This window comes from Danio rerio, chromosome 15, assembly GCF_049306965.1.
Source record: "Danio rerio strain Tuebingen ecotype United States chromosome 15, GRCz12tu, whole genome shotgun sequence".
NCBI lineage: Eukaryota > Metazoa > Chordata > Actinopteri > Cypriniformes > Danionidae > Danio > Danio rerio.
In genome coordinates, this window is record NC_133190.1 from 21,577,680 (window position 1) to 21,591,278 (window position 13,599).

General features: G+C 33.5%; 1 protein-coding gene across 1 annotated transcript in view; it reads right to left on the bottom strand.

Moving 5' to 3' along the window:
- Positions 1–12,801, bottom strand: part of arhgap32a (Rho GTPase activating protein 32a) — a 90,674-nt gene extending 77,873 nt beyond the window's left edge. Inside the window, exons 1-2 of the mRNA XM_685829.11 lie at positions 12,564–12,801; positions 5,803–5,920 (exon numbers count right to left, since the gene is read on the bottom strand). Of these exons, the coding sequence (XP_690921.4) occupies positions 5,803–5,891 (89 nt within the window). The 5' untranslated portion in view covers positions 5,892–5,920; positions 12,564–12,801. The remainder of the gene's footprint in view (positions 1–5,802; positions 5,921–12,563) is intronic.
- Positions 12,802–13,599: the final 798 nt, after the last annotated feature.

Genomic DNA, 13,599 nt, shown 5'->3' on the forward strand with positions numbered 1-13,599 from the left:
CATTTTTAGAGTGTATGAAAGTCAGTGAGTCAGTCAGAAAGCATTTCTGACATGTTTCAAAATATCTTTTGTGTTTAAAAGAAGAAAGAAACTCAAAAAAAAAAAAGTTTTAAACCAGTAAAGGGAGAGTAATGACAGATTTTTTTATATATATATATTTGGGAAAACTATCCCTTTAAACTCCATATTGATTTAAAATTTTCCTTATTTATAGGAAAGTTCATAAGCAAAGGCGAGGCAGTGCTATAAATAATGATGGTGATTCTCACCTCTTCTTATTTTCATCCTTATGACTAGTACACCATATTACAGCTTATAAAGCAATGAACAGATTTTATTAAGGGACAGAACAAGCATTAAAGGCTAGAATAAACTGCACAATTTCTGCCATTCAATTTCAGTTTGGAAGACTCAGTGCAAGTTGCATAAAATAATAAGCAGCAGTCTGCAGATTCTGAGCATTCAGAGAGACAGATTTAGCAGAAAATCAGCCCAGTCAGTGGATATCAAACATGTTGCTTGAGCCAAATTTAAAAGACTTGCTAGATGATTCCTAGCAACAAGAGGAATGTTTTTGTGTGATGTTGTTGTGTTTGCTTGCAATCCTCATTCTGACTTCACAGTACAGGAGTTTAAGATTAATTTACTTTTCTCAACAATCTAAGAAAAAAAATCTTCCTCAGAACATTGGTTGGTTCTGTTGTTTGATCCAGATTATATGGTGATATGATGTGTTTACAGATCTAATCTTGAACTTTCTAATCGGTTTACTGGCACATCAGGGCTGTCTTGATCATATCAAACATTTCGTATTTTTGACTATATAACTGCAGAACAAGCAACTAAATGGAGTCAGTGGACAGCAGAGATTGAGGATCTGCTTGTATCTGTGTTATATCTCATAAATGAACCAACAACCGTACAGGAAAACAGAAGCACTAAGGGCATATCACCTCAGATTTGAACCAGTGTAGAAGTTTGTTTAGTAGCTACCACATATTAGCATTAGCAACCGTCTGCTAAGAGTTATTTCTTGGCAGAAAAATCTTAAATAACGTGATGCCATAAAATGTTCACATTTTGTAGTGCATGCAAATTTTGTATATTTGCTATTCTCTGATATTATATACCCAGCTAGCTATAGTATGTGATTGATACATAATTGCAACATATTTTGACGACCAAACTTTTGTTGTGACAACGTAAATAATTAAGTTGTGATAACTGGAAAAGTTAAATTCCCAGTTACGTTGCTACAATGTAACTTCATGTACTGAAACCAATTTGGTCATAAAAAAGGAAGACAATTACTTGTCCTTGTTTGCCCCATAAAGGCAAAATATTTTATGAATGATGGACTTATACTCAAAATTAGGACAAATTCAACTTCTTACATTCAGTCAGAGGCATCAAAATTAGCTTGAGCCATTCAGAAACTATAAACTCAAACATCTAATTCTCTGCTGTAGGCCTACAAAAATAAATCTATGTTATGGTAAATGATTGTCTGGCAGCGTTGCAAAGCTACATTGTAGCAACGTAACTGTGAACTTCACCCTTCCGGTTGTCACGGCGTAATTAGTTACATTGTCACAATGAAACTTTGGTCATCAAAATAGTTTGCAATTACACTTATAATGATTAGCTGTTCATTTATTTTTACTTAAAAAAAATAAAATAATAAAATAAAAAGAATTATATATATAATTATGATGTTATATCTGTAAAGTTATGTGGAAACCAATGTACTAACCCACAAGCGTTTCATTAAAAATGCAGTTAAAAAGATGTTGCAGTTACGTTGACAGTAAATCAAGAAATTACCAAGTTATTACTAATTGAATACCTGTCTGGGATGTTCTTAGTTAGCTTGTAACATCAGTGGGATATACTGACAACATTGTGATTTGGTATTGGGATGGAAATGGAATTACCAGTATATGATGTTGTGGTTACATTGTCTGTTGGTAAGTAACCAAATTACTATAAATGACCAATATGTTTTGTATCTGTTACGCTGTGTGTGAGCTGGGTATAGTGCGAGTCCAGCTGTGAATAATTGGAGTATAATATAAAATATGTCAGACTGAAAAGTTTATGCTTTGGTCGAGTTCAGATTAGACATTCTGAAAAATAAATTTATTGTTTGTGTTTGTTTGTCTTTGTTTGTGTTGCATGTTAATCTGGTGAATTTTGTTTAGGACCATGTATTATTATATATTTTATCACCCAAACTTTCTCATTTTTCCTGGTCTTTTTAAAGAGCTTTTAAAAAAGCTAACAAGCCATTCGTTCTCACCTAGATACTTTCTTCACAACTTTGGCTGCCTAATCATACAGGACATGCGGGCAATAAACAAACTGAGTTGAGAGGCACTACTCATTACACTGAACTCGTGACCTGTGAGTGAACAAATAACCAAACAACAAGTCAAAGTTAACCAAGGCCAAGCTGTGTCAATAACACAAGAGTAAAGCTGCTCAACAAACAAAGCAAGTCCTAAAACATTTTTAATGTATCCATTAGAATCTAGTAGAGTAGCCATATATAAAATAGCAAAACAACACTAAGGTGGAATCTGGATCTTATATAAAGTCTTTAGAGTGTTACTGAAAATCAGGATGTATACTAGACAAACTATTATGTGACAGAATAACAATTTACTGTATAAGCCAACTGTAAAGAATTAAAAAAAGCTTGGTGAAATGATCCACTCATTTCAGATAATCTCTGGAGCATTACCCAGGTCACCCTGCAGCTGAGAACAAGGCCGAGAGGGTCGAAACAAGGAGATGTTATAGAAGACCAGACCAGTGGCAGTCAAAAGCATGCTATTGTATGTTCTAAGACACAAAAGGATATCACTTCAGTCAGTCAGTCAGTCACAAATGAATCCACCCTGGGTAACAAAGAACAGGTCCTGAAATATGATGCGCTCCAGGGGTAAGGAAAGGTGAGCTGGAACAGCTTTAAGGATTGGGAAGCCTTTAGAATGGGAATAAAAGGCTAGAGTTTAGCCAATTCATTCAATAGACAAAAGACGAAGTCAGTGATTTTGTTCCAGAACATCCCACACTCCCCCCTTTCCTCCTCCAGATTAGACCACAGTGAGATTGAACGATAATGCCCGAGTCTGTTCACGGAAGAAAGAAGCAAAAGGCTCAGTGATTTATGAGAATGTTTGGCATTAAGTTTGTCAGCTGTTTTTTCATTTTTTCTTAGTTTTTTTTTTTACTTTACTTTTACTTTCTTTATTGTCCACAACTGGAAATTTATCTTTGGCTTCACAACACAACCAGATTAGTGTTCACATTTCACACATCACAGAAAGAAAATAGGCAACACAAATACATTCAGTGTCATCACAAAACTCTATCTTAAACCCTATGCATACTTAGAACCCAGTTTTTAAAATTCTGATGTCAGTCGGCACAAAGGACATTTGATGCACATTTTTCTTTGCTTGAGGTTGCCTAAAACGTCTTTTTGATGGCAAGAGCTGAAATTTTAAATTTAAGGGATGGGAACAATCTTCAATAATGACATGTGCTTTTGGTTTGATTCTCATTAAACAAAGTTCATTTGGTTGTCTTTGTACTTTACCTACAATTGCTCCGGCAATTTTTACTACTCGAAACAGTTTTTGCTTTTCCTTAATTGGTAACAGTCGATACCATGCAACCATGTTAAAACTTACAACACTTTCAAGTTCTTGTATACCATCCCCAGAACATCTTGACTCACACCAAATTGTATTAATCCCTAATAGTTTACATGTCAAAAAAAAAAAGTAATTTATGTTTTTGATCATTTGTTCTCAACCAAGTAAACAAAAAAAAAATGTAACTCAAAATCTCAAGATAAGTATTAGTCAATGAAAACTGTTGACATTTCAGTCATATTAGTTATTCTGCATAATAATAGTTAATGATAACAATAAAAACATCATCAAAATAAGAACCACAACTATTACTGACCGCTGTCATTCAATGAAATGTACATTAACTTTTTTAGAAAAAGTTCCCACATCAAAAATCCCTTTAGTCAGCCAGATATTTTGTTTTAGTTCTGGACATTTTAATAAAGATTTAGTCAATGAAAATTGCTGACAATCCAGTCTTTTTTAGTCATTCTGTTTAGTCAACTAATACTCATTCTGCACAATAAGGGTCATGATGGTCATGACAGTTTTTCTTTTGAGAGTAACAACAAATGGCATTTTATTATTTGAACTACTCACTCTCTCACTATCCTTCAACTTAGTATCTGACTTATCAGGGGTCACCACAGCAAAATGGACCACCCTACCTGAACTAACCAAGATATAATAATTATTGCCATAAAAATCTATTTTTTATAGGAGTCTACTCTACAAAGGTCATCATCGGTGGTGTAAAGTAACAAATTACAAATAATCAAAATACTGTAATTGAGTAGTTTTTTTCTCAAAAATTGTAATTTACTAAGTAGTTTTCAAAATGTGTATGTTTACTTTCCCTTGAGTACATTTTTAGTGCTGTATTGGTAATTTTACTCCACTAGTTACCTTCAACCTAAAGTAACAACTTTATAATTTCCTGTCTATAGGGATTAGAAAAAATCAGTCCTGTGATTTCTGTCCAATCAAATCCGTTATTGAAAGTAAATCAAGACATGCAGCAAACTGTTTGGAAGCATTAAAAGTGTGCAAGAATATGTCCAAAATCTTTACAGACAATGACAAAGAGACTGAATGTCACTGATGAGAAGATGACAGATGTTTTCTGTATAAATGCACTGCAGAATATTACGTTTACACACACGCATCAGCCATTCACAGCATATTACTCGAGTACTTTTAAAAGGGCTACTTTTTACTCATACTTTGAGCAATATTTACGACAGATATTTTTATTCGCAATACATTTTTGGCCAAGTAATCGCACTTTTACATGAGTAGGATTTTTCAGTACTTTTTCCACCATGGGACATCATACAAAAGAAAGTTCAAAGAAGCTTTTCAATTGAACTTACAGTACATTAAATTTAAACCATTAAATTAGAATTAAAACTTTAAGTTTAAAATTTTCAAAACTTTTGATAAATGTTGATACAAGCATGATTAACTTTATAACATGATTAACAGGATTTCAAATAACAAGAAAAATTCTACAGTGTAAAGTATCCTATTTTATGTTTTTTTCTGCATGTAGGTTGAATCAAATGGTTTTGATTTGGTAGAAAAAATGTGCATATTAGATAGATTGTAATTAATATAATTATAATGAAAAATATTAAAAAACAAATGATTAACTACATACTTAAATGCCAATTTAACTATATCAAAACAGTTATTACCCTAATATTTGTATGAATTACAGTTTTTATGATTTTAATTAACAGCTAGTAAAAGAATGTCATTAACTATCACATTACAGCAAGCCTGCTTCCGTAATGTGGTCCAGCACGTTCATTCATTGATGCCTCTACCATCCTTGTTATCATCTCCGCTGGGCACCAGTTGCACACAAATCACCCCTGTAATTTCATCCTCAGGGGACAAATTCACATCTGCTGCATGCAGCGCTGGCTAAATCTGCTGTCTCAGAATTAAAATAAGGTGACCAGTCACATGACACTGGAAACGCCTGCGAGTGCAAAAACCAACACTACATGCACACTGCACCTGATTATGCAGACATTCAGCCAATTGTGAAGAAAATGCCTCATCTAACCTTGCAAGACAAAACGCACGCTATAATGCATAACTAGCTGCAGGCAAAAGCCCACGGAGAAGGTGAAGTGTGCAGGCTGTTTCTTACCCTTCACTGGGATCATGAGTGCTTGCGTCTGTCGGAGGTGTTGAAGCTCTGGCGTTTGTCGCTGCTGCAGTCCTGCTGCTCGCCTCCATGATACTGAGTCACTGCTACAGCTGCCCGTCTGTGAGGGAGGAGGAGAGAGAGAGAGAGAGTGGGAGTGTGAGAGAGACCGGACTTCACTTTAGTGTCTACACCTACAATACAGACACTGGAGGAGGCCCTGTGGGGTGCAGGAGTGTGTAGCAAGCCTGTATAAGTTTATATATTTAGTTTATTTTGACATAATATTGAATAAATTCATTCATTTCTACATACTGTACATAGTTTTGATCACATGAAATAAGCAGTTCATTCCGTTTTGACCCCTGGAAAAAGCAGGGAATAAGCCCAAAGGAAAGTGAAATGAAATAAATTAAATTATATTGAATAATAATTAATTAAATTAAAAATAAAATAGTTCAAAGATGATTTATTTTATTGTATATTAACCAAAATCATTTTAATAAAAAATAAAATAAAACATTAATCCAAGTTAATATTGGTTATAATAGATTATGTATATTAATAACATATGATGGATTAATACCGGACATTAAATCAGTCAATCATATATATATATATATATATATATATATATATATATATATATATATATATATATATATATATATATATATATACACACACAAGGTGGATTTGTTTACATTGTATTATTACAATAAAATTACAATAAAAAAATAATAATAACGTGTCACCATTATAACTTTATTCACAACTGCCATAACAGCAACAAAGGCTGCTGATAATAAATCACATTCATTCATTTAGCACAGGGGTGTCAAACTCCTGCACAGTTTATCTCCAACTCTGCTTAAACACACTTACCTGTAGCTTTCAAACAAGCCTGAAGGACTAATGAGTCCTTTGTTTAATGAGGGTTAAAGCCAAAGAGCAGAGCTGTGGCCCTCCAGGAACTGTTTTTGACAAAAGTGATTTAGCAGAAAATTTTATCCAAATCAACTAGAAAGGCTATGTCAAGTTTAAGTGAGTTTTTTCAATTAATAAATCAATTTCTAAATAAAAGTTGGATATAAAAGTAGGGCAGTACATCACCTATAATGTAATACAATCAAAAGTTATATTATTTACAATAATAAATATGATATGCGACCATGGGTATTTTTATGTATATTCATTCATTCAACTTTATTTATAAAGCACTTTACAACCACCGAGCAGCAGACCAAAGTGCTGAACAGTAAAATAAAATTAAAACACTAACCACAAATAACACATGGTATACAACTCAAGTAGTAAAACTACTGCATGCATAAGAGTTCCATATATTCTGTCCAACAGATATCAGATCAGGTGAAAAAGGCCAAGGAGAAAAGGTTTTGAGGCGTGATTTGAACAACGACAGCGAAGGGGCTTGCCCGATGTAAGGAGGTAGGGACTTCAAAAACTTGGGGGCAGCCACTCCAAATGCACGGTTCACCTCTAAGCTTACATCTAATTTTGGGGACTCTAAGAAGCTGCTGATCTAAGAGCACACGACGGTACAGTATATACTGTACGGGTGTAGCAGTTTAGATATGTAGTGTGGGGCAGAACCATTTAGGGATCTAACAAAACAATTTTTAAATGAATTCTATATTGTACAGGTAACCAGTGAAGTGTGGTTAAAATCGGAGTGATATGATCAAACTTACGGCAGCCTGTCAAAAGCCGTGCTGCAGTATTTTGCACCAGCCGTAGACGGGCTACAGAAGACCCACTTATCCCTTTGTAAAGTGAGTTAAAGTAGTCCAGGTGGATAGTAACAAAGGCATGGATTACAGTTTCAAATTGTTATCTTAAAAGAAATGACTTCATTTTCCACAGTTGCCTCAGCTGGAAAAAGCTTGCCTTGACCACTGCCCTTATTTGGTTGTTCAACTTTAAGTTAGGATCAAGTTGAACCCTAAGATTTGTAATGGTCATTTTAGATGTGCTGTGCTAGGTCACTCAAATCAACCGTGGAAGTTACAACACTATCCTCAAAAACCATGACTTCCATTTTCTTTTCATATTCGTTAAATTGACTTTTGCATCAAACCCATATGTTAATGTTAATCAATCACTACAAGCAGTTCTATTCAGTATATTGCAATAACAGCTTCAAATGATTGATTGATTAATTGATGAATTGATGAATGGATGAATGAATGAATGCTAACAAACAAACTGATATTTTAAAAAGAAAAAACTTACTGATTACTAAGATCTACAATATCGAAGACTTAATTTATGTTAGATTCATTGGCATGTTTTTCATTGCTGTAATTATATTAATGGCTTCATTCATTCATTCATTCATTCATTCATTCATTCATGAAAGAAAGAAAGAAAGAAAGAAAGAAAGAAAGAAAGAAAGAAAGAAAGAAAGAAAGAAAGAAAGAAAGAAAGAAAGAAAGAAAGAAAGAAAGAAAGAAAGAAAGAAAGAAAGAAAGAAAGAAAGAAAGAAAGATGTATGACAATATAACAGCAATAAATCACATTTTTATTCCACATAAATCTACTTTAAAAAATAATGGCAGACATGATTTGTATATGTCACTACTGTGTTTAGCCATTCAATCAATGTAACTGAATTCACCCTGAGTTCAAGAAAAAAAATCTGTTGGCTAAATGGCGACTGCAGTCCTTGAAACACAAATAAACCTAAAGAAAAATCAATGACAAGGACAGTTTGTACCATGTTTACTGATGCATGAACACAAGACTTACATGGGACTTGTACAAGCAATGTTGCAATACGCTACACCATTAATAATTCAAGTGTGAAGCATAAACAAAAGGAATATTCAGTCACACCCACAGTGACTGTTTAAACACCACAGGGAGAGGAACCTTAGTAATCCTGACAGCACAACATTTATGATCTACTACTGTAGGTCTAGGAGTAGCGAGATGTAAAAACTACAACATATTCCTCTCACACTCTACAAACTGTCAAAAGTGCTGACGAGGAGAAGCTTAAAGTTGAGTCAGCAGAATGAGTCCTCTATGTTTGCATGCAGATACTGTACCTGAGAGGACAAACGTCACCTTGAGCACAAACACACACAGCAGCGCCTGTGATTAATCCACACATATTCACACAGCCACTGAAATGAGTAGGGCTGCATGATTCTGGCTAAACTGAGAATCACAATCTTTTTTGTTTAAAGCCAAGATCATGATTTTCTGTAGCTGTAAAATAAAGGTTAACATGAGTCGACTATTATTATTGTTATTTATTCCAAAATATGGTAAAACAAAAATAAAATTAGGCCTATGTGTTGGTCTACTGTTGGTTAAAATGCTACATTTTGTATGGAATGACTTAAAATATGTCCTGGTTGATAATTCACATTAAAAGTATAACATCAGAATATAATTATTCATAATTCTGAAGTAGAATTATTATGTTGCACACATATGCTTGTCATTTGACATTGAGAACATTATTAGACCATTTTCATTCATTCATTCATTTTCTTGTCGGCTTAGTCCCTTTATTAATCCGGGGTCACCACAGCGGAATGAACCGCCAACTTATCCAGCAAGTTTTTACGCAGCGGATGCCCTTCCAGCCGCAACCCATCTCTGGGAAATATTAGACTATTTTTTCACTGGTAAAATGAAACATTTGTCATTCTCAGATTCCCTTTTGCATTATACGAGACATTAAAGACCATTTTGAGGGATTTAAACAAAAATGGTACCAACGTATTTCCTGTTTTACATTTTTAAGTTCTACAGCTTCCGAAAATTTAAAAAGAGCTACATATTAATAATGTTATGACAGCTGTTTTAATGCAGAGATGTATAAAGTACTAAAGACCTAAGTGCTCTATCAAAAAAGTGACTTGAGTAGAAGTGGAAGTGCTATTTAAGCAGCGTATTTAAGTGGAAGCACTAAAGTATTCAACATTTTTTGTACTTAAGAATTGCAAGTAGTTTATTTCACAATGTACTACTACAATGTACAAGTATTGTTTAAGTGACGGCATCCATGTGAAAGTGAAACCAAAACCTAACACATCATTTAAATGATCATATCGCATTTTAGAGCTAGGATCACGACAAGCATTTAATATGTTTTTTTTTCATAGTGAATACTTTAGTGCTTCCACTTGAGTTTAGTTTGTAACACACTATATTTTCAACTTAATTTCCTGTCACTCAATTTGCAGGTTCTGTTTATTAAAGTTGACATCATTGGCGGGCAGTAAACAAACATTGCATCAGCTCATGTGTGATTTTGCTGCTGTGACTTCATCATTACATGAAGACAGAAATGACATTTTTGGGTGAATTATACTTTATAAATACACTATGTGACATGATTAACACCATTTGCAGGTGTCCATGTAACTGAGCAATGTGTATGAAGAAATGTGAAGACTTGTGTGACCGCCTTTATGCTTCTCTCCTGGCCATGAAAATATAATTGGCTGAATTTTAAAAAAGCTGAAGGTCAATTTAAGATTGCGATCTTTTTTCGATTAATTGTGCAGCTCTAGAAATGAGTATTCATTTTTTTCCCTTCGACACTAAGCTATTATCTTAATATAAGCAACAGTTTATGGTCTGCATTGAGGGCCAAATTACAGAATATAATGAGGTCCAAATAACTATGTCTAATAAAAAAACTGGCATTTCTATATAGCATACGACATGCATTACAATGTATGCCATACTGTATATTTTTTATGTAATATAAAATAATTGAATGAGCAATTTCAGAATTTGGATGTGACATTTGCAGTAAAAACTTAAATTCACAGAGAAAGAATGCATTAACATTACATTAAAACATCTGTTTATATTTTCCAAAACAACAAACCACAGAATTATGTGATCAGAAAAATATCAATCTGTAAATATATTGTATACATTTAAATAAGGAAAATAAACATGCCTGATGGATGTGATCAAAAAGTCTGTGAGTTTACAGTATACAACATACTTTGTGTAATTCTGTGAATTAAACTGCTCAACCCAAAAGAAACTAGAAACTGGTTTAGTATAGAACAATAACAATCCATTTTATTTTACTTGACATTTTTGCATTTATGAGGAAAAAGCTCTGTTATGGATGTGACAGATATGAAATTGCCACTTATGTGACTTTGGTTAATCAAATATAATTGTTTGAAAACGCTGACAGATACATTGTTACACAGTTACACAGTTACAAATAATACTTTTACACAGTATTTTTGCAGTACTGTAAAATACAAGCCAACATAAATATCTATATCTACATATATCTATAGCCATTCGCTATATTTTTATGGAAAGTTTGACATTTGCATGGGATTGCTTGAAAATAAAATGTATATTCATAAAATGTTATTAAATATTAATATAATTAAACAACAATATTTATAAAAACAACTATTTTTAAACTTTTAATACTACAAATATACTGAGCATAAGTTTTATGTATTCCTAAAAAAAGAAAAGGACAGAGAGACAGAAACAAAGATCAAAGGTAAACGTAAAAATGTACTATATATTATTTCATGTTAATAATCTTTTTTTTTTTTTTTTTTTTAAGAAAACAGATAGATTTATTCAAAAACCATTTTTAAACGTTATTGATTTATGATTATTATGGATTATGGATTTTGGTCCATATCTTCTCATGAAATATGAGACTTAAACACCTTATGTTGCTGGTATGAAAAAGAGAAATAAATGTAATACCCTGTATAAAAAAATCAATAAAAAAAAACTGTCTCTGAATTCAGTGCTATTGTTACGCCCAAAATATTGTATTATTTTCCCACATTTAATCCAAACAACTTGGAAATACAGGAATATGTTTTCCTTGCACAATGTGGAATGTTGAATATTTGTATACGATTTTTCTCAACAGTGGTTATTCTTAACAGAATAACAGTGGTACTGGTATCTCATGACAAGGGCAGCAATTTTTGTTCGACATTCAAACGCACACAAATGCTTGAAAGCAAAGACAGAAATAAAAAAAAATCTGTTTTTAAGTTGATATAAGTAACTTACAGACAGACAGACAGACAGACAGACAGACAAGGACCTCAATAAAAATAATAATGATTTAAAAATGCATCATGGAAACATTAATAAATGGTCCCAGACCTTTGGACAGCACGATTCAGTGAGCAATTGAACTTTATGTATTACATCATGTTTGCATGATATCATCTGCTCGACTCGAGTATGGGATTGTACTGTATGAAAGCTGATGTTCATTGATGGGGTTGCTAAGCGACAGATTGTCATGAAATCCTGAACATGTGATGAGGAATGTTTACAGCCAGGGTATAACATGAACAGAGAGTAGGCGTTTACCGTTGCGTGACTAAGAAGCCGAATAAACTTTAAGCTAAATGGTGCTGAAATCTTCTTTTAACTGGTAATAAAATGAGCACAGTTGTCATGCATGGCCAACAGCATGTGACTTCCGATGAGGATTTTAACGTTTAGTTTCTTTATAGACTCATCGTGGGTGGTTTATGTTTCCGTAACACTAGACTAAATTGTTTCAGCGTGTATATTCTTATCAGCTATGTAACGTGAATAACATGACGGTAAGGAATTTAAAACGGCATAAGACTACAAACAATTTACATTTATGGAAGATATTGCTAGAAGACATATTCTTGGTATATTCTTGGTCTTTACACGTGCGTATGTTACATAAATCACAGTCATAAAAAAGAAGGAAAGATCAACAAACAGTAGCTCACCTGATTGATTGTTTCAGCGTCACTGCAGACCAAACGACATCCGAGAGATATTTCCCTCTATTACACAGGTAATCCCTTTACTTTGAATGAGTGTGCACAGGCATCTAACAAAGGCATCCTTTATCGTGTGTGAACGTGGTGTGAGTGAGTGAGTAAATGAAAGTGCTTCTTGACACATGAAAACTTCTTTCTTTCCTTTACGCATCACCTGATAAACTGAGTGCGTGCGTGTGTGTTTGGGGGCGTGGCTATGATCAAGGTGGATATAGGATCCACTTAACTCTGTCCTTACATGAGATCAACATTTAAAACTTTTTTATCATGATTAAAAATAATTGACATAGAATACAAGTTTAGTCTTTTTATTTTTAAAACAATTTCATAAAATTGATTCCTCTTAATTTGGATAATAAAAAAAAAGATTATTGTTTACAAAAAAAGCTTACACCACAATTTCACCCAGGTGCTGCTACAGACGTTTTTCTTTTCTTGCAAAGTTTACACAAATCTATTTTTAACAAAAAACGGTACATATTTGCATTTTGGGGTCCCCAAAATGGCCATATTTCTTTTTTTCTGCAAGCTTTTACATTATTTACATTAGATGTCGCCTACCTTGTTGTTGTCTTTTGAAAGGAATGCGTCAATAAAGCTGCCATTTTGGTACAGGGTAGCGTTCCTTTGAAATGAATGTGGGACCAAGGTGTAGTGGAGGACTGGCCATCCAGAGCCAGATATGCACATATATCTATGATTGGGAGTTTTCCTGGCCGTCAGTTCACTAATATTTTTAAAATGACAAAATTATAATTTTACATCACTTTTCTACATCGAAGGATTAGTGACCACATGGACACTGCCATAACTTGTGTGCATGTAAATGTATTATCCTCCCTCCCTGTTAAATTTGCTCTTATCCTGCTTTCACTTCTCATTCTAACGGAGGGAGCGATTCATTTTTGAATGAATCTCAATTACTCTGGCACCACAGCATCTTGTGGTCATATTTCATTTACTTTGTTTGCTTATATTACAT